Source organism: Phalacrocorax carbo, chromosome 6 (assembly GCF_963921805.1).
Source record: "Phalacrocorax carbo chromosome 6, bPhaCar2.1, whole genome shotgun sequence".
In the NCBI taxonomy this organism is placed as follows: Eukaryota; Metazoa; Chordata; class Aves; order Suliformes; family Phalacrocoracidae; genus Phalacrocorax; species Phalacrocorax carbo.
This window is the reverse complement of record NC_087518.1, coordinates 41,288,118-41,309,926: the sequence shown is the minus strand read 5'-3', so window position 1 is coordinate 41,309,926 and position 21,809 is coordinate 41,288,118. Positions and strand designations below refer to the sequence as shown.

The 21,809-nt window shown below is 46.4% G+C and overlaps 1 protein-coding gene across 2 annotated transcripts in view; it reads left to right on the top strand.

Moving 5' to 3' along the window:
- The window catches only part of PDE4B (phosphodiesterase 4B), a 192,491-nt gene extending 176,404 nt beyond the window's left edge, over positions 1–16,087 (top strand). For both annotated transcript variants that reach the window (XM_064454875.1, XM_064454874.1), the window contains 9 exons: positions 4,117–4,210; positions 7,298–7,476; positions 8,073–8,171; positions 8,310–8,474; positions 8,873–8,972; positions 9,648–9,802; positions 9,899–10,021; positions 11,045–11,227; positions 14,021–16,087. In XM_064454875.1, coding sequence (XP_064310945.1) covers positions 4,117–4,210; positions 7,298–7,476; positions 8,073–8,171; positions 8,310–8,474; positions 8,873–8,972; positions 9,648–9,802; positions 9,899–10,021; positions 11,045–11,227; positions 14,021–14,386 — 1,464 coding nt within the window. In that variant the 3' untranslated portion in view covers positions 14,387–16,087. The remainder of the gene's footprint in view (positions 1–4,116; positions 4,211–7,297; positions 7,477–8,072; positions 8,172–8,309; positions 8,475–8,872; positions 8,973–9,647; positions 9,803–9,898; positions 10,022–11,044; positions 11,228–14,020) is intronic.
- The last annotated feature ends 5,722 nt before the right edge of the window (positions 16,088–21,809 follow it).

Here is a 21,809-nt window from a genome sequence, read left to right as displayed (position 1 = left end):
ATCAGTTGAATATGTTAATTGCATGGTCCTGTGATTGGAGTTTGGGATAGAGGCAAGGGAGCCCCAAGCCTGTTTCCTGATTTTGCTGCTTTTTAAGGGAAAACCCACTTGAGTCAGGGTGGGCATCCCCTCCCGTGTACATCCTCGTGTGTGTGCACACATGTTCTTATGTGTGCCTCAGTTCCCGTCTGTACAGCGAGGTTATCAGTGCTTATGTCCTTTGTAAAAGGCACCAAGTTTATTATTAATTATGAAAATAACAGCACGCATCCACGTGTTGCTGATAGGCATTATCGTAATTGCTGAGGTGAGGGCCATGCTGCTGTCATGCACGAGCTCTTTAAGGCAGCAACACTTCTGTTTGCTTTATGGCAGAGCAGTTGGTATTTCTCATTGCTAGCATGCAATCTGTTTGTTTTACCCTTTGCTGTCAAATCGATTTAACGAAGGGATCGTTACAGAGGTTTGCACATGACATCAGTCATTGATCTGTGCAGAGAGGCAGCAACATGCTTTCTCCCCGCAGGCGCCGCAGGCAAAAGGCAAAGCAGTTCAGAGGAAGCAATGTCACTCCAGAGCATCCTGACATCAAGGGAAGCTCAGGAAAAATCCCAAATACCCACCACGAGCAGTGAAGACATTGTGATTACTGAGTGCACCGTCAGCATGCCTCAGTCCATGTTGAACTGTGTTGTTTTTAAAAGAGTATCGTGTTATTAAGTAAATCCTGCTTAGGTGCCAGCATCATTCAGATGGTAAATTGCAATAAACTTTGCAAAGTATGTGGGTATCCTCATAGCACTGTGGGTGTCTCAGCTGGGTTTGGCACCAACAGTCCTTTCAGCAGTGCTATAATAACTGCCGCATGCATTTATAAAACATTGCTGATTAAAAGTCTGGAAAAGTGAGTGAGATTAAGGCTGTTGGCGGAGATGAAGGGGACAGATTTCTGGTTAAAGATCAGATATAAGAATCCCAAGGTCTTTTATCTGTCCTCATCTCTGCTGCAGATGGCTTGGGCAGCCTTGTGGAGGCCATTTAATTGCTTTGTGCCTCTGTGAAAAGGTAGCAGCTGCCCTTTGCACTTTATGCAGCCGGTTGTGAGGTAAAGGCAATTTTTTCAAATGTTTGTCCACCACTTGAGATTACTTGTCTGAAAGGGGTGATTCCATAGAAAATCCAACTGATTCAACATTGCTTAAAAGTTGTTTGTGTGATCATCTGATTATGGTGTTTTCCTTGTAAAGATAAAGGCCTCGATCCAGAGAAATGTTTCAGCATGTGCTTCACTGTAAGTCTGTGGGAGTGCTCGTGTGTTGGTGGCTGGTGCTTGTGACTGGCAAAAATACGTCACTGTGAGGAATGATGGGGCCAGAGCTCTCTTCTCCTCCCACGGGCTTTCTCTTACTTGGTTTTCATTCTTGCTGCCACTCATTCTCCATCACTAAGGTTTCTCATAGGAGTTTCAAAGAGGCTTTTGTCCCTCTTGGTTGGCGTGAAGTTTAGTGGAGACCCCATGAGCTGAAGCCCTTGCCTGTGCCCATGTGCCGTGGGATGCCCTTCTGGGCAGCCGGCATTCTTCACATCCCGCTGCTGCCTGTATCCCATGAGATGGCATTCTTCACATCCTGCTCCTGCCTGTATCCCATCAGACAGTATTTAATCTGGTTGAATAACCCGGAAAGTGAGGCCTCGCTCTGTGACATTCACACTGGCAGGGCAAAGCAGGTTGCTGCAAGGGAAGGCAGCAGAGATGGTGGTGGCAGAGTCCGAGCAGGTAGCCATGTGGTAAAAGGGAGGTGACATCAGCTTTCCACTTCTTGATAATAATGAATTCAAGGAGAGAAGAAGGTGGGTTCTTAACTTCATTTGCTCTGTGTGGTTCTTATGGCTGAAAGGCTGAGTGAGAGCCCTATCTGGATGGTGCTGAGCAGCAGCTGGAGCCGTGCTTGGCCAGTGAGGTGTGATTTTCATGGTTCCCAGGGCTGGTCTGGCAGCCTGGGCAAGCAGGATGCTGCGAGCTCTGCGTGGGCTCTGCAAGGGCGGTGTGCAGCCTCTGCATCTCCCTGCCTGTCAGCACTTGCAGCGGGGGCCAGGGGTGCGATGCAGCACAGGCTGCCCACCCTGCCCTGCGTATCCCGCAGCACGCGAGGAAGCCATGTGACATCGTGCCAAGTGAGGCTGATAGTGTTTAATCAAGGCAGGCGGAGAGAGAAAATAATTTTAGACCAAAGATTGCACTTTTATTTTAGGAATCCTGGCCGCCCTTGTGCGGTGTATTACAGCCAGCAATCACCAAGGACATCCACAAGGAATATGAGTGCTGCTGCCCATCAGCTGTGGTTCCTTGCTGTGATCTGTATCGCATGCACAGTACAATGTGCTTTGCTTTTGATTTGATGCTAAAAGGAAAGCTACAGCTTCCTAATAAAGTGATTGCATTTCAGTTTAAAATAAAAATTGAAGTAATGATTAAACCTTGAAATTTGGATTGTGAATATATTGTTGTAAGAAAGAAGTTATTAAAATCTTATATTGTGATTGCAGACTGACATTACAGATTTAAGGTTATTGCTAGTTTATACCTTTTCCTTGAAAAATGTTTCCAGTTTGTAAAGGTACATTTTGCTACATTGCTACATTTCGGCCTTTAGCATGTAGGGGAAAAAAATTCATGATCACACTGAAAATGTGAAGAACTATGCTTTTAAAAATCTATATGTGAATACTTGCTTTGAAAATCCTCAGTCTCTGTAATAAAGGGGATTTAAAAAAAAAGCAGAAATGGAGAAGAGACTACTGCCTACTTTTGACTTACTTAAATATGCACAGAGCTTCCTCCATTTTAATCTTCCTCATAAAAAGATGGCTGTGTTACTAAAGCTGGCAACCCCCCAGCAACCAGCATCATTTTTTTGTCATCCAGTTCAGCTGAGCAAGGCTAATGTGGAGTGGGGACCCCCTTCAGCCAACTAAGCAACCAGGACGATTCATAATTCATAAGTGCTTCCAGCCATCCAGCTGAATACATTTGGATTAGTTCTCGTTTCTTCGTGCAGTCCCTGATTTCATTATTCTCTCCTGCGAGCAAATACACCCACGTTCAGCCCTCTGCAAAGATGCTGTGCCAAGCATGGCTTTGTCTGGGATTAGCAACTGCCGGGCTTTGGGGGATCTCGGGCTTTGATGAACGCTGATTTATTTTTTTATTGAATGGGGAAGGGGGGTGTCCGTGTGCCCGAGGAGCTCTCCTGTCTGACCGGCGATTTCTCCGTGAGGATTTGTGGACGGTGGTGTGGAGTTTTCCAAAATGCCTGAAGCAAACTATTTGTTATCTGTATCTTGGGGTTATATTAAGGTGGGTTTAAATCCTGAAGGATTATAAATGACTGGGTTTTTGTTCTGTATTGCATGGATAAAACCTCTATAAGGAAAACATGCTTTAAAAATGGTTATTTATGTGTACTATATGGCAAAAGATAACCATGTGTGTACTGTGCATGCAGCGTACATGTATATAAATTTTTTTCCCCCTTTGGGAATACACTGTTGTGGGGTAAAATGATGCAACAATGAAAATGTGTGACTAGAAAATTAGGAGGATCATAGCATCTATATCTGGGTGAACAAATGATTGAATCTACATTTACCGTAACGATCCAAGCAGATCTTCAGATTTATGACATATTTCTCCTCTGTTCTGTTCTGAACATACGCAATTGCCTTTTACTTGCATAATTCAAAATGGAGCAAACTTATAAACTTGAGAACAAAAGAAGGTTATAGGGTGTAGAATTTAAAACCAATACAAGAATTTGATCTTTCAGAGAGATCACCTGAGACATTATCTTCTCATTTGTTACAGTAAAATCTAATATGCATCTTTAGAGGAAATTAATTTTGTAGTTTAGTGTACTGAAAAGAAATATCTAGTCATGATGATGCTGAACAGTATCTAAATGAAACCATATGTCACTGACTCTGTTCCAAATATCTCCAGAATTTTGCTTTTAACATCTTGTTTGTGGACTTGCTTGTGAAACAGTTAGAGCTCTATTAATTTGGAAAAGCATCCAGAAAAATGCAGTCTTTGTGTATGTGCTCTTCCCCTCCCAGTTCAAGAGGATGCTGAACCGGGAGCTGACACACCTCTCCGAGATGAGCCGCTCTGGCAACCAGGTGTCCGAGTACATTTCCAACACTTTCCTGGGTAAGGCATTGCATCCCAAGCTTTCGGGTGACTCAAAGATAACAATTAATGGCAGCCTAAGACCCACCAGTCAATGCTTGTGCCGAGTTTTCCTTTGGGACAGAGCATTATCTAAATGTTTTGATTTTTCACCTTTGAAATGGGTATGGGGAGGAAAATAACACAGTGTTTGAATAAGTCTATCCACAGAAGAATTCCTTCCGCAAATCAGGAGGTTTTTCTGTTCACATTGAATTAAGTTATTGGTAGCTGCATTATGCAATATTTGATTTTTGTGTTGACCTTATGGAAAGGACAAAGTCACACAAGCCCAACTGCATTTTGCCCATCTTTGCAACTACTGCCTCTTACAGCTGCATCTTCACCCTTCAGAAACAGGGGTTCAGACAAGTAGGTTCAGCCCAGATATTTTATATATTACTTTGCTTGTTTTGCACTGGAAGTCATAATAAGGAATAAAGAGAATCTTTTGCATTTCATTAGTTTTGCTGGAGCTCATAGAACTACTGACATGAATTAATCCTCTGTGTTTATAGAATATATCTGTTATGAAAAATAAAATCTTCTGTGTTTTCAAGCAGCTTAGAATTTGTGACCATTTGCATATAAAATAAAGCTGAGCACAGGACCCTCACATACACATCTCTGAGTCCAACAACTTAAAATTCTGAGTGTATGTGGGATGCCGGAGCTCGTGGGGGACACATGCCTAGTGGTTAAGATTAGCCCAGAACACATTCACTGTATGACAAACAATTATTTCCATTAAGGGATTTTAAAGTGATTTCAATCGCCGGTTGCAACTGGAACTACTGCGTGCATTTAGGACACATCACATCATTAATAATCCATGTAAGCCTGTAGCTGCTTTGTGGGAATCCATTGGCCCTGTCTTATCACTCAGCTTAATCATGACATCCAGAACATGAATTAATACAGGGAATACAAGCAAGACTGCCTAGCTGCCAGCCAGCAGGCCACCTCTTCAGCTGGAGAGCCTGGAGCGTACACAGAGCGCCAGGGATCATGACCACCATGGCATTTTCAGGGAGTTTGTTGTTTATCAGCTCTTCCCAGTAGGCATATATGTCTGGAGCAGGATGTGCTGCCGCAGAAATACCCAATGTGGCTTGATACTGTGGACCTAATATAAAACTAATAAACCTCACATACACTCAAGTTAGTGGAGTCTGTATCTCAGCAAGCTCTAATTAGCTGAAGGCACTGCTGGTGCTAATGGGTCTGTATTATTCCCCGCATTCAGGCTGGGTCAGGTAACTGCGTTTCCCCTTGCAGGTCTTGACAATGGTCTTGTTCATTCCTATTCTGCTTCTTCTTTCATATTCTGTAGTGGCTTTGTGGCAGTATGAGGGCCACTCAACCACTTAGGACCGTGTTAATGCCAAGTGGTACAGGCATTCCAGATTGGGCCAGACTGCAACTTGATTGCTCATATTAAAAATAAATTAGTAAAGCTTTTAAAAGGATCTTAAAGCTTTTTTAGGAAGTCATGCTGTTACATTTCCCCCCCACTAAAATTTGGTTTAAAATTAAATGAACACACAAAATCAACGGGAGTCTACAACTGAGGAAGTTGAACAAACAAACAAAAAATAAATACATGGATAGGACATTGATTTATCTCCAAACAGTCTTTGTTAGATAGGGATAACTTGTAAATATTAAAACCAGATCACATTACTTCATTCATTCTCTTGACTTTGTTAAATGCACTGAGGAAGGCACCAAGAAGTGATGTCTTCTGCAGAGGGGTTAGTCCTGGAGTCACCATTTGGTCAGTGAGCGCAAGAATGCCAGCTTTAGATCCATACGAAGGACAAAGATGAAAAACGGTGGCTTTATCATTGGCCACAACACTGGAACAGGGAGATCATGATGGCTTTTCAGCACATGCCCTTTCCTAAGGGGTGAGGGGTGTTGCTGCTGCCGTCACCATGGGGACATGATTTAACAAATTATAGATATTTCTATTCAAGAATGTCCATTTTATGTTCCCTTAATGTAAGTCATTGCTAAGGAGATTAGAGAGGAAAGTCCTTCTGTTGTTCAGCAAAAGTACACCAGGGAAACACCCATTGATGTCAGCTTAGCTGTTGCTGTGAATAATGGCTTCTTCCTTAATTGCAGTGTTGCAGACACACTGGTAGTTCTCATTTAGAGATTTTTAATTAAGCCAAGGCAAAAGTAACTAATGCCTAGATGCCTAGTCCCTCCACAGCTCCTCAGAGATGCGAAGGTGCAAAGACATTATAGTAGCCTTTTCTAAAAGTTCATTAAAAAAATTGTTAGTATGGAAGTAATTAGCCACTGTAGCTCCATTTTAATGCAGCAGATAAATCAGTTGTAAAGGTAGTAAGTAGTAAACGTGGATAGGTTTATTTATTAAACACATCTCCACTGCCAAGTTTGTGCCCAGCTAGGTGCCTACTTAATGTGCACTAATACTGTCACTATCTCTGAGCATGACCATAGCAATATGGCCTGTGCATTGTATGTTATTCTATATGCATTTGTAAAGGGCAACCTTTAATAAATCAGCAACACCAATTCATTATTGGGTTGGTGTTTAAGAGCAGGGGGTATAGAGATGGGTTTGGCCCTAATAAGTGTCAATAGAGTGAATGTGAAAACATGTCCTTATGTACTATATTGAGAAAAAAAATGTTGTTTGAATGCATATGTTCCTGAATATAGGTAGTAAAAATTGAGATCTAGCCATAAGCAGAACCTGGTGCCCTTCAGGCATGGGGAGCTAGCTCCTGGGCATGTGCTGTGTCCCCGTATGATGGCAGCTTGAAAATGGCTACGATGCAAGCAGCCTGGCACTTATGTTCCAGCAGGGCTCAGTGGGAAGGTTCAGTCTTGCAGAGGGCAAACAGAGGTTATATGAATGTTTTGCTTTGATTTTGTTCAGTTTGGTCCCAAAATTAAACAAGGTCCCCAGCAGAAACATATGGGTTTGAACTGGTGTGCAGAGCCACTTAATCAGCAGGGTTGATTTTGGGTGGTGTGATGGGTGCTCACACTGCAAACGGTGTTGAGTCATTTCACCTTTATTTGTTACAGACAAGCAGAATGATGTGGAGATTCCTTCTCCCACTCAGAAAGACAGAGAGAAGAAGAAAAAACAGCAGCTCATGACACAGATCAGTGGAGTGAAAAAATTAATGCATAGTTCAAGCTTAAATAACACCAGCATTTCACGATTTGGTGTGAAAACAGAAAAGGAAGACCATCTGGCCAAGGTATGACAGATTCTTGCAGTTTTGGGAGAATCGTTATTATCTGGAAGCTGGGGATGGACCGGCCGGACCAACTGCCCCTACTTGTAAAACAGGAATTGGTACCCTCAAAGTGATGTGGCCATTAAAAATGCTGTAGTTAATGGTACCAGGCCCTAACAGCATATTCTATATTGATAAATTCCTTGAAAATGTCCCTAAAATAATTTTTTAAATGTGTTGAAGACTGAGGAGAGCAGTTCTCAAGCACAGGAACATGTAACAACGCTATGTCCAGCAAGCTGTCTGTGGGGCCTTTGTCTCCATCAGGGCATTTCTTCCTGCTACCTGGAAAGGAAACACATCACAGATAATTCCCCTGCCACACAGAGAAATGTCATCTCCTTGTACAAGTGCTTTGGCATCAGCCCTTCACAGTTAGTCCGTGTTCGTGTCCTTTATTAAGTACACGTGTTCATGCGCTTACATAATTACCATAATGAAGATTGAATTTGCATATTTTTAAAACTTTTGGAAAATGAAAAAGATGTGGTGCAAGTGATAAATGTAGAATTGTCTTGAAAAATATTGTAACCATTGTCTTTCTGGTCTTTCAAAAGGAACTGGAAGATCTGAATAAGTGGGGTCTCAACATATTTAATGTTGCAAGGTATTCCCACAACAGGCCGCTCACCTGCATTATGTACGCTATATTTCAGGTTCGTGATTTTCTGATCAAATTTGCTGTTCTTCTACCACACTATTTTAACTTCTAATTGCTCTCTGTTTTGTTGCCTTCTGCAGTATGGCATCCTTATTTGATATATGCATGTATGCTTGTACCGTTTATTACACAGGAGCGAGATCTACTAAAAACATTCAAGATCTCATCAGACACTTTTGTAACGTACATGATGACGCTAGAAGACCACTACCATTCGGACGTAGCTTACCACAACAGCCTCCATGCTGCTGATGTTGCCCAGTCCACGCATGTTCTGCTCTCTACCCCTGCGCTGGATGTGAGTTACCTAGTTTGAGCTAAGTGCTTTGTGCTGGGCAGTCCTCATGTTTAAAGGTGGGATGGAGGCTAAAAAGCACCACATTGCCTGTGTGAACACAGGAGAAAACCTTCAGCTGAGTCAATCACCAGTAGTACTCAGACTTGCAAAAAGCAATGTGCTGCCTGCTCTTCGGAGGGCTCAGTTTACTGCCAGGGGAGTCACCATTAAGAAATTTCAGCAGCAGCTTTGCCTGTAATCTCTGTTTCATCTTAAAGAGCACATGCTGCTTGTAGACCTTTCTTCTGAGTCAGAAAACTAATTTAAAGAGCACAAATTGTTTCTCTAAATCAGCCTCCCAAACTGTTGAGAAAAAAAACATCAGGACTTCTTTGACAAATTCCTTTTTTCCTTCCTAGGCTGTCTTCACTGATTTGGAAATCCTTGCTGCAATTTTTGCAGCTGCAATTCATGATGTGGATCACCCCGGGGTCTCCAATCAATTTCTTATTAATACAAGTGAGTTTTGTTTCAAATACAATAATAATGGAAACTAATGGAAATGCATTTTCCATTACAACAAGGTCACAAATTAAGACTTTCAGACTGCATTGCTTTCTCAAAATATTGTGCAGTAAACTAGTTATATGCTTTGAAATAAAGCAGTAATTAAAAATTAAATTCCTAAAGAAGGAAGCTATTGTAGTGCAATTTGCCAGTGAATATTACTGCTTGCTAACACATAATAATTCTTCCAGTCCTGAGTGCAAATTTTATCATTAATATAAGATAAATTATGCTATTGCTATTGACAACGATAAAGCTAAATATTGTGGTTCATATTGTGTTTCAACAGGCTAAGCATGTATCTTGATTCCAAAACATGGCTATTGTTCTTTTTTGGAAAGTGCATTTGTAGGATTCACGCGTTCTGTTGTCAGTGATTCTGAAGCCTGTAACTAAGTCAACCGAGTACTATTTTGTTCATTAGAACTGAGCAAAGGGCTGTTTGTGTTATATACATGTGTGCTCAGATTAGAAAACTGCATGCTCTTGGCACACATGAAGCAAAAAAATAAAACTTTTCCTGATTTATTGCATACAGATAAACATTTCAGTACCCAGGACAAGCGTTTGCTGTTTGAAATTACACATTTCACATGCTGCAGTGACATACTTATGTTGCTTTGCTAGATTCTGAACTAGCCCTGATGTACAACGATGAATCCGTCTTGGAGAACCACCATCTCGCTGTGGGTTTCAAACTGCTTCAAGAGGAGCATTGTGACATCTTCCAGAACCTGACCAAGAAACAGCGTCAGACGCTCAGGAAGATGGTGATCGACATGGTATGAGATATGCACATCCTGCTCCTCTTCTGCAACAAAAAACTGGCTTCTTTGTATGGTTGCCCATACTGAGATTGTGTTTTCACTTCTGTAAAGGTATTGGCGACAGATATGTCCAAGCATATGAGTCTGTTAGCTGATCTGAAGACTATGGTGGAAACTAAGAAAGTCACCAGTTCGGGAGTCCTCCTTCTGGACAACTACACAGACAGAATCCAGGTACGTCCGCCAAATTTCCTGGATTTTGAGTATTTTGTTCAGGATTGAAGAGACCATGCTCCTGTTCTTACCGTGGCTTTTAAATGGACCATATATAGAAGCTACTGACCTACATTTTCAGCAATCATTTTCTTCTGCACCACAAAGAGGTACAAGGTGGTCCCATACCTTTTAGGTAAAGGGGATTATGTTTTCAACACTCAGAGCATGGAACTGCAAACATGCACATTCTTCTGAAGTTAATCTGTACGGCTGAGCTTTTGAGGGCTGCTGAATTTCCTTGCTGCTTTCTCCTATTTATTGTAGCATTATAGCAAGATGGCTATAGCACTGCGAGATTGCAAGAATTTAATTTGTAACTCCATACCTAAAGCAACTCTCACACTGGGGTGAAATTAGTGATGTACAGTCTGTTCCCTATATTATCTAATCCTTGATTTACTGAAACGACAAAGCAGTACTGGAAGAGAGTTACGTAGTTAGTAGGACAAGATACATCCTGATATTCCCTCCATTTTGATGGCCAACTTCTTAAGAACAGATTCATAGGGACACTCTCCTTACATTTTTACTTAAGACTGCTGATGTTAAAACAGGTCACTCGGTTGCTGTCTAAATCCTTGTGGCCACAGTTACTCAGGCACATTTTTTGTGTGCTTGGAAGGGATATTACTCATTTAATAAAGTAGGAGCATTTAATCACCTGAGAGCATGGAAATAAATTTTGAATGGTGGAAAGCACCTGCATTCAAAACCAAACCTATATGATGTAATGAACATGGCCACAACTGCACCCTGTGTAAGCATCAAGTTGTCTGAAAAACATACAGCGTGTTTTACTTTTGAAGCGGGCCATAGCAGCTAGTCTTATGTGCAGAGATGTTACGATGTTAGTATTTTTATACGCTGTTGCATAATCGAAGAGCCTTGTGGTTAAATGTTCTGAATTAAGCAAGCAGATACAGCTTGAAACCGTCCTTTTTCCATTTGATTTTATGAGTTTTCTGATTAATGTAATTGCAGGTTCTCCGAAATATGGTACATTGTGCGGACTTGAGTAATCCCACAAAGTCTCTGGAACTGTACCGGCAGTGGACGGACAGGATCATGGAGGAGTTCTTCCAGCAGGGAGACAAAGAGCGAGAAAGAGGAATGGAAATTAGTCCAATGTGTGACAAACACACAGCGTCAGTGGAAAAATCACAGGTAATTGGCCATGAGCTGCATTTTTGTACTGCCTAAGATTGTATTTTAAAAGCATAGACAAAATTCATCTGCTTTCTCTAGCACAATTAGGCGAACAGCCAACTGTTCAGAGGGTTGGTTCTGATTGACCCTGACACCCAGCTGTGCCTGAAGCTCATATAGACTGGCAAGGCTGTTCAGACTCCTTTATGTACCCCTTGGCATCTCCTCATTTCCAAATGCATGTTCATCTTGCCCTGTTTGCGTCCCAGTCTCCTGAGTGAGTTGGTTTCCTTTTGTTCCCCAGGCTTGAAAGTGCAATTCTGATCTCCCCTTCTGCCAGGTCTCTTCTGCCTTCACGCCCCCCAGCCTCCTTAATTAGCACTTCCTAAACCTACTGACATTGTACGCCGTGTTAGACATTTATAGCAATGCCAGCCCCATTGTACTGCAGGGTTAGGAGCTTCTCCCAGCTGAGATCTGCTTCAGGACACTGCAAAAGTCTGGATGTCAGTCGTTATTCAGCCTCGTGCAGAACAGTTTTGCAGTGCATGATCTGGCCGCTTAAGTTAGAGGTCTGATGGAGCTGCTGTGTGCCAGGCAAAGTCAAAGAAATATTCATTTATGTCAATACAAACCTTAAAAGGAGCTGGATATGTCTTGTTTTTTTGAGATTAACTGGCTCATCCCCAGTTCTGAATCATAGATTAAACAGTTTCAAGGTCAGATTTTGTCCTGACCTGTGTAGCACAGGCCATAAAATTTCACCCGGTTAGTCTGTAATGAAGCCGGTAATTTATGTTTGCCTAAACATATTCCAATCTTTATATAATGGTGTCTTGGTTGTTGTTTTTAAATGACTCAAGCAAGTCATCATCAAGGTTTTTCAGCTTGAATAAGTAACAAAATTGATGATAATTATTTCCAAATGTCCTCTAGGGCTAAGCCAAGTGGTTTCAAAATTATTCACTCAACCGCATGGTGATTTTGTTGGAAAAATCTGTCTTATTTGTTAACCTAACAAGAAATGACTCCTTCGGCCAGGCTTGGCCAGAAAATGCTGATGTGCTCCGCATGTGAGCTCCAATTAATTTTTTGCTTCACATATGCACTTCACAGAGGTTTCAAAATGGCATTTTTTTCTATGTAAAAAGAACAGGAATTGCACAAAATCACTACCATGGAAATCCCAACTAGTGGCAAAGGAGACAGGGAGGTGGCATGTCCGTTCTGGAGTGAAACAAAGAGAACTGCTGGGAAAATAGTATGCAAGTATTTCAAAGGTCTAGATGGTACCTTTTTGCGCCAAAATATTTTAAGATCAGGGCTCAGCCACCTGGCCAGCTATTCCATGATTCAGGATGTTTCTTTAAAGAAACAATGACCTGGCTACGAAGTGACGGATCCCTAGCCATTGGTGCTCTGTAGCCCTTGAGCGTTTTGGGTGGTGGCGAAGCCATCAGCTAGCCATACAGAAATTTTTTTTCACTTTAAAAAGTTCTCCGGAACATGTGCTGCAGGAAATTTTCATCACCTTTTTGTTTAAGCTGCCTCAACAGTATGCTACAATTGAATGTTAATGGTTCTATTGACATCCTGTTGTGTCTGAAGGAGGCATGTGTGATTTCCAAAGCAAACATCTGCACGTTGAGTCTGGCCCCTTTGAGAGCCATTTTCCTGCTGCACAGAAGTGTTGTCCAGCAGAGCGAGGAGAGAAGTGACACAATCTGCCAAGACGGAAGAATTTCAATCCTCTTTATGGCCATTCAGTTTTCTCCATCCTGGACGTACGTCCTCTTAGTCAGACAATTGAAAAATGATTTAGCTCAGAGCTTACGCGCCAACCGGCGGAAGGACCGACAGACTCAGCCACAACGCTCACTGTTTCCACCGCTGGCACGTCACTCCATGGGAGTCGGGCAACAGCGGTCTCTCCGCCTTTGTGCGGGAGCAGTACTTCTTGGGATGAGCTGCCCTGCTTTCCGCGCTCTTTCCAAAACAAAATGAAAGGAAAGGAAATCTCTACCAGGGCCTGCTCCACAGAGAAACACAGCGGCTGCTTTGGCAGAGTAGAAGAGAAATGTTGAAGTGTTTAAAGACGCAGGACCACGAAACGGTTCAGAATAGGTACAAAATACACACCATAGTAAAATACACCTAAAGGTCAAACTTCAGTCCATAAAAGCAGTGACATTTGGCATTAGGACGGCTCGCCCTGCGTTTTCACAGCTGCCAGCCACGTGCATACCCTGGGGTAATGGCAGCATTGCCGTAAATGCACCAGCCTTGTCCGCCGTCGTCAGGGAATCCCATCTGAGACAGAGCAAACTTCCTCATTGCTTAGGGTAGAGGCAATGATCGGCTAAAATGTCTCTCTGCACTAACAGCTGGTAAGAGGCGTCCCTCAGTGGGATGTTCTGTCTTCAGAGCGATGGCGTACCCCGCCTTCTGCAGGGCAGGGATCAAGCTGCTAGTCAGGAGCAGACATCTACAAGGATATTTAAAATCACGGATGCAGCCAAGGATGGGATTGGCAGCTGCATGGCTTTGTTTCCAGGTGGCTCCTGCTTTTAGTTAAACTTTCATCCAGGGTTTGTTTTTGGACAAGATGTCAACCTAGTCCGGCGTTGTGGGTGCAGCTTTGAGTATCAGATGGTTATGTCTGCAAGTAGACAGTGCTGGTTTGGGGGCTTGCTCTGAGGTGGATATTTTGCTTGTAAAAAATCATGCGTTAACAGCATTTGAGCTTTTTAGACACCCATCTGCTCTCCGCCATTCCCTTCCCCTAAGCGTGTATGCTCCTGTGTTTCGCAGGTGGGATTCATTGACTACATTGTCCATCCACTCTGGGAGACGTGGGCTGACCTGGTGCAGCCCGATGCCCAGGACATCCTGGACACGCTGGAGGACAACAGGAACTGGTACCAGAGCATGATACCTCAGAGCCCGTCTCCTCCGCTTGAGGAGCGGGGCAGGGACTGTCAGAGCCTGATGGAGAAGTTCCAGTTTGAACTGACGTTGGAGGAGGAGGATTCGGATGGACCAGAGAAGGATGGTGAGAGCACTGGCTACTTCAGCAATACAAAGACACTCTGCATGGCCAGCCCGGGGGAAGAGGATTCACAGAGGGAGGCGAACATAGAAATTGTGACAGAAGATACGTCTCCTGTCGACACATAATGTGCCGTACCTGTGTGAGTGGATTTTAAACACGTAATGAGCATGCAAGCAGTCTCACGGACTAGCTTGCAGCCTGGGTCTGAGGCCTGTGTCTAACATTGGCTGAAAGATCTTCCCAGCTACTTGAGATTGGAGTCAGGGTTAAAGATCATGTAGTGAATGATTGCTCAGGAAATTAACAGGTGATTTACATTGTGGTTTAAGCCTTGTCAGCTAAGAGCATCGTGTTGTCCTGGAGCTGGCTTGGGTCGTGACTGAAGAGTAAATGACACACAACTGAGAGATTTTATACTGTTAGTTTTGGAATTTATACCAGTTAGACTGCTAGAAACTACTGATTAATAACTCTCCATATAAAACCTATCCACCTGACCACCTGTCTGCAGACCTGTGTGCCTTCTTTGTAAACACTTTCATGTCTTTTCAAGAGTCTATTAATTAAATACATGGAGTTTAGTATAAAAAGTGACACAAAGTGTTTCAAAATTGCCAGATACTTTTTTGATTCTTCCTGTTACAAGAAGCAGTCTTCCTTTTTTCATGGGCAATACCTGTCACTTTATTGCAGTTAATCACTTTTACAGACTAAATAGAAGGGAAACCCTCTGTTTTGCATTACTGCACCTTTAATCGTCTTCTTAATACCCCAGGTGACCCATTTAAAGTCACTTCATGCCTTCACGCACCATCTCTGTTCGCTTGCTAGGAATAACAGTATTTTTTCCTCAACAGGGTTTTATTTTTGTTGTGCGCAGGATAGAGGGTAGTTTTTTTCCATGGCACAGCGCAGTACATATATAAGTAAGTGTGATAAGGCAGCGTGTGACGTGCGTTCCCCCTCGGCAGCTCCGTGGCTCAGTGGAAGTTGCACGCTCAGATATTTGTGTTTCTCGCGCCTATCGTTCACATTTCCTAGGTTTAGGTCCACCGTCCTCCTCCTGCACTGCCTTGAGCTCTAACACCTCCATTACTGTTTATAACAGTGTATTTATTACATAATGTATATACTGTAATGTTTTGTAAGTTATTAATTTATATGAATTAACATTGCCTGTCGGCGGCAATGTTAGCTGTGTAGAAAACTCGGAATAAGAGTTGCCTTCTTTTCTTGTAACCTTTTGTATTGCATAAAATACAAGAACCTGAACATAGCTGAAGAGACAGACACAACCCAGGAAGGGCATTCAGGTGGCAGCCGCCTGCAGGGGGTTCGTCTTCGTGGCAAGCTGGGGGGGACGGACCGGACCCCAGGGCAGCGGGCGAGCAGTTGGGAGTGCTGAAAACTTAGAGGGGGGGAACCGAAAAAAGAAACCCCCGCGAACGGGCCGGCTTTTAAATGTCACGTTCCAATTTCTGAACAACCCAATGTGAATTTCTATGACAAAAATGTGAACTGATGTAATAATTGTGCTGTGAAACTTCTTCTGACAAAGCTTGTCCGGCATCGTGAGCAGTGTCAATCTCAGTTTGTAAAATATGTTTCAAGCTTTTGGTCCAACTTGTGACTAACTAGTTAATGAAAATAGCACAGTTGTGCATGATCAATGGGTTTGTATGTCTGTTGAACACTGCATTGTTCCAGGTGGTTATTTTATTGTTTCCAAAAGTTTCACACAATGTATGTTATAGTATTATATATTGTGTTCAGATGCATTCTTAAGAGATTTTTATATGAAGTGAATAAACGAAAGCATGACCCTGCCTGCGGCGCTTCGTGCTGCTTTTTTTTAACAGGTTGGTGTGGGCAGTATCTCAGCTGCAAGCAAAGGCACCTGCACTCGCTGTGCTTGTCTGGGACACGGCTGGCACCAGGGGTACAATAAAACTGAACCCTCCTGTGGCCGAAACCCAGTGGACACGTGGAGCCCTTCTCTTACGAACAGGAAGATAAGGGTTTCTGTGGCCAGAGGGCACGGCCACCCTCTCCATCATGCCGGCTGCAAGACCTTTGCCTTCCTGAGCGGCAGCCGGCGGCGGAGCAGGGCTGGTGCCGGTGGCAGCGGCGACAGGAAGGCGGTGCAGACAGGAAGGCGATGGCCGCAGCCGGCAGTGCAGCCTTTGCCTGGCGCGGGGCGGCACTGGGGCCAGCTCGCGGGATGCTTTCATGTCCTGGCCTGACCCAAAACAACTGACTTTCCAGTAAAAAAACATCCTGCCGGCAGGCAGTGGGGGAGCAAGGGGACGGCAGGGACGCTGCGCCACTGGGGTCTCCCCCTGGGCCACCCTCACTGCAGGTGATGCTGGAGGAGCTGCTGCCGTGGCACCGCGTGGGTCTCCCAGACCCCACGGCTCCAAAATGAAGTGGCGGGAAAGCACAGGTCCCCCATCCCATGTCTGCCTTCCCATGCTGCACTTCATAAGAGCAGCGATTACCAACCCACTGTCATGAAAACACCTCCTGTCCAGGTGGAAGGGGCTTCAACCTCAGCTGACCCTGCACTTGGAAGCTGACGTTAACGCTGGGTGTGCTCGGTGCCCGCCTCGCTGGGAGCAGGGACATCCCCACGCCCGCTGGCCACAAAGCTGACCAGGGCATTTCTTCCAGTGCCTTGCCAGGGTTTTAACCACTGGTGAAAACTTGGTGGTGCTGATACCAATTTCTCTTTTCCAGTGAATTTACCCGTGTGCATCGTTTGCATTTGCCTTTGCTGTGGTGGCTGCATCCGGCTGTGCCCACAGCTCCCAGGGACGTGCAAAGATGGGAGATGGGTTATCAGGCTGGGAAAACATTTGCAGTTCTGGGTGAAGAAAGTGGCCAACTTGAACAGCAAAATGCTGAAGTTGCAGACGAACCACCAACCCACCGCCAGAGGACACGTTAGGGGGGAGGTGGTGTGCCTGGGTGCAGGGCCCACATGGGCACGGGGTCCTCTGCCCTGGCGCCCTCCTCTCTGCCCGCACTCCCCTCCACTCTGCCAGCCTTCACTTGCTTGCTTTCCTTCCCTTCCAATGACCCAGTTCTGCCAGGAAACGGCTTCATCATGAGTACATGCAAACGCGGTTCGTGTTGCTCTGACGCTGAATTAACAAACAGCTTCCTTTCACTTCTCCTTCTCAGCAGCAGCAGCAAAAATGCTCTGATGGCAGCTACGTTGCAAAACTAACCCGAATCCCTTATGTTTTCCTTCCATTTTTGGGGTGGGAAATCTCAGTTCAGGTGCAGGGCAGCTTGCTGGCTCAGTTTTCCTCCTTTCCTCAGGGGCTGAGGAACACATTTTGGCTCTGCTTTACCATCTTCACGTCCAAAACTCCTGCTGGCCCCAAGCACCCCGTGGGGTTTGCATGGTTTCCTTCAGCATCGGAAGCACGTCCGCGTGGAGGCAGCGATGTGGTGCTTCCTCCTCGCTTGTTAGGCCGGATGGACAGTGCTGCTGGGTGCCTGCTCCCCCTCCCCAGTGGTCACCCCACCGATGCAGCTGTGTTGCCTCCAGTGACCCCCAGCAGGCCCTGGCTGCACCCAGAGGGGCTGGAAATCACCGCTGCTCAGAGTCTGGGGGAAAGCAGGATGAAAAATAAAACTTGCAGGAAAACAGTGCAGAAAGTGTGCCTTTCTGGAGAGGGGGTGGCTCCTAGGTCTGCAACAGGGGCGTGTGACCAGGTGTGCAACTCGGCATGCAACCAGCTGTGCAACTGTGGTATGCAACTGCAGCGTGCAACCATGGTGTGCAACTGCAACGTGCAACCAGGGAATGCAACTGGGCTGTGCAGGCCAGGTGTGCAACAGGGGTGTGCAATGCTCGCTGGTGCTGGGGCTGGGAGGGGCTGGGGTGTGGGGGGGGTGGACAGTGCAGGACCCCAGCCCAGCTGGATAGGCTCAGGACCTCCAGCCTTGGGGCTGCAGGATGAGGGGGAGCACATGTTGTCCCCTCCTTGCTGCCAGCATTAGTGATGGGTATCACCAACAGCCCCTAGTTCAGCAGTGGCCGAGTCGCAGCCATTTTCGCGGACATAGTTTCCTGCTGAGTCTATAGGGCTGGGTTTTCAGGGGGGATTTCCACCAGCCATAAACCCGCCCACAGCTGTCATCCTGGGGATGAGCCACTCTTCGCTCTGCACCAGGATCGGAGCTGGTGCTTCCCGGCATCGCAGGCACAAGGGTCCTGTGAAGCCCCTGCTGCTGCCAGGAAACTTCTGACCTGGAGGTTGGCATTGTTAATAGAAACCATGATGCAAAGAAATAAAATAATAAACCAGCTCTGTTGCTTTTTCCCATGGTGCACAAGCACTGTGCCTGCTCTCCTGGGTGTGGGGCCAGGTTTCCATGTTCCTTTTTCCCCCTGGTCCATAGGAGTTAGGGACGAGCTGTGGGTGTTCACACCTGCCATCCACTGCAGCAGTGGCTGCAAGCCGGTGCTGGTTCCTGCTGCGGCCTGAGCGGCTCATGGTGTTCTCCACCAGTGAAAAGTCTTGAAGTAATCTTGGGTTTCTTCCGAGTAAGTGCTTCAGGAGTGTGGATTTCTCGTCTGAATAACGACATGCAGTGGCAGCCTTGTGGCAAACCACTGGGCCAGCATTTGGGGGTGTCCCGTGCCCCTCACTGCGGCCCTATGTGGGGACAGGGATGCAGGTCCCTGTACTGGGGCCACCAAATGCCAAATATGAGTATGGCTGAAGCCACAGCAATCACCTCCAGTTTGCATAAGTAGCAAAAAAGACTTTAGAAATGTGCCTTTATTGCAATGGGTGCTTGGTGCCTGGAAGCTGAATGCTTCTGCTCGCATTTTGGCCCCACCAAGGTTTGCTTTGTGTCCATCACATTTCCATGGGACATGCCCCATGTCCCTGAGCACACATGGACCACAGCGCTGTGTCCCTCTGTGTGCCAACCAGTGGAAAGAAGCATTTCCCAGGCTATAATCCAATGGTAAGGATCTGCAAAGTGCTGGAAGCAGTTCGCTAGCCGAGGAGATTAGGTGCCACTGGCTTAGAGTTCACCTAAAAGTACTACAGATGAAAAAAAAAGAAATGAAAATCCAAAACACTGACAGTTTCATAGTCGAAAACAGGAAGGAGCTGGGGGCTGGTGCACAAAGCACAGATTTTATCGAGTCTGCGGTGCTGGAACAGAGCCCAAGTGCTCACGGCACCGGTAGCCTCTGTGCAAAGGGGAGGTGGGTCTCATAGTCTGGCAGCAGGGGTGCTGGCTGGGATCCTCCCAGGACTGGCCGGGAAGGACAAGGCCAGTTGTGGCCCAGCTGATTTGATTTAAGATGCGTTTAGGTTTTTTTTGCTCTCCCAAACATCCCTTTTGGGGTGACACAATAAGCCCACCCCTGAGGTCTCCCCATCCCTGAGGGCATCCCCACCCCTGCTCTTGCTGCACAAGTCTCTGGTCTATTGGAAGGTGTTTCTGCCATCCTGGTCAGATGCCATCACCACTTGTGTCATTGCAGTGCTGCAGGAGGTTGGGGACAGCAAAGCTCTGGCCCATGTGGGGCTATGAGATACATCCTTGTTGCGGGGGAGAATGGTCTCTGCAGCCCCCTTATCTGCCCAGAGTCTTCTGGGACACCTGTTTGTGTTACGGGGTTACCCACCCCATGACTTACTGGTGGGAATGCTTGGATTCACAGGCTGTGAGCTGGGTGCAGCTTGTGCTGGCGATGCGATTATGCACAAGGGGCCAAACACTGACAGCAGCTGGGCCAGCTGCAGTCTGACACCCATCTGGGGGGCTGCAGGGGTGCTGGTGAAGGGCTGACCCACAGGGGACAGTGGGACCAGCCTGGGGACAATCCTCATCCCCACGGTAAGCTTCTCATTGCAGAGAGAAGATTGCTGCAATTAAAAAATACATATATATTGCAGAAGACATTTCCCTGCAGGAGGGAGTGATTGCTGGCAGCAGCCCCTGCTGTGGGTCCCACACAGGGTCCCCAGCTCCCCTGGGTCCCCCCCGCCCCAGCTGCTTGTGTTTAAACCAGCTTCGGGTGGGGCCAAGCAGAGGATTTTTGTTACATGAAATAGTTGTGGTTTATTTTTTCCTTTACCTTTGCCACCCTCCTGCCTCGCTGCCTGGCATAGGCCCTAGGAGCGGCCGTGCTCTGGCTGGGCATCACACCACACTTCGGGATGCACCCATTGCGGTTTGGGGTGCAGCATGCTGCAGCTCAGGGTGCGCCATGCAGCGTTCAGGATGACTAGCTGGCCTGAGGAGGGGGTCACTGCTGCACTGCGAACTGATTTTAGTCTGTGACAAGTGCAGGGCCATGGAGCCGTCCCCAGGGAGCGCGGGACCCCACGGCACGGGGCTCAGCCCGCTGCAGAGCCCACCACCAGCCCCATCCTGCCTGCACGGCTGTGCAGCTCCCATGCTGCCTGCGCAGGGCTGCCTGCACAGCTGTACAGCTCCATCTGCCGAGGCCGCAGCCGTTGCACAGCGCACCGCCGCACATGGCCCAGCCGGCGTGTGCGCAGCAGGGATGTCCACTGCGGGGGACACAGCTCGGAGACACACAGCAGGGACATGCACTGTGGGGGGACACACAGGCAGGGTCCAGCACAGCTGGAGCTACGCAGAGCTGGAGACCCAGGCAGCTGGAGCAGTTCATGGCTGGGCCCCAAACAGCTGGAGACCCGCCCAGCTGTGATCCCGCATAGTCAGGCTGTGCACAGCTGGAGCAGTGCACAGCTGGAAACTGAGCACAGCCAGTGCTTGAGCACAGCTGGATCCCCACACAGATGGATCCATGCACAGCTGGAGCCCCATACAGCTGGAGGTGCAACTCCAGGCCTGCTTTGGAGTGCTCACCTTTGGGGATCTCTCTGCCTTTTCTGCCAGGTTGCACAGGTGTTTCCCAGCACGAGCCCCTGCCCTCTCCATGCTCCAGTGTGCTCCAGCACCGCTCTGTCTTGCTCCGTAGCGGCTCAGGGTTTCTCATTCACTGTGCTGATGTGCAAGTGCAGCTGGTGGGATCCAAACCAACCTGTCTGACCCATCACCCAGCCATGGCCCAACTTCTTTGTCTCCCACCTTCTGTTCTTCCCGTCTAACATGCACTGCCTTTAGCTCCCACATTTTTTAATAGAGTCTTACGACATGGGTCTTGCAGAAAAATAATTTTTTTAGAAGGGAGGGGTTAATGTTTCTTCCTTGACAATGTGGGCAATGTTGGTGGTGGCTGGAGGATGCAACCACATGAAGGGCATTTACGGGTGCTTGACCAAACATGACATTGCCACCACATTAAAGGTGGGGAGTCACGAGGCTTGAGGTTACACACTGCAGCAGCAATAAGGCTGAGTGTTTGACTTCCATTTGCCTTGAACTAGGCTGGCCATGATGTCTCCATGAAGCGTGCTCCCACCCAGCCTGCAGCAGATGTCTGGAAACACCCTCAAAGGGTGAAGGAGACACCAGGACACCATGCCCTTTTCAGGGCGATGGAGAGCATCTTCTCAGGGCTTTGGAAACCATCAAGGG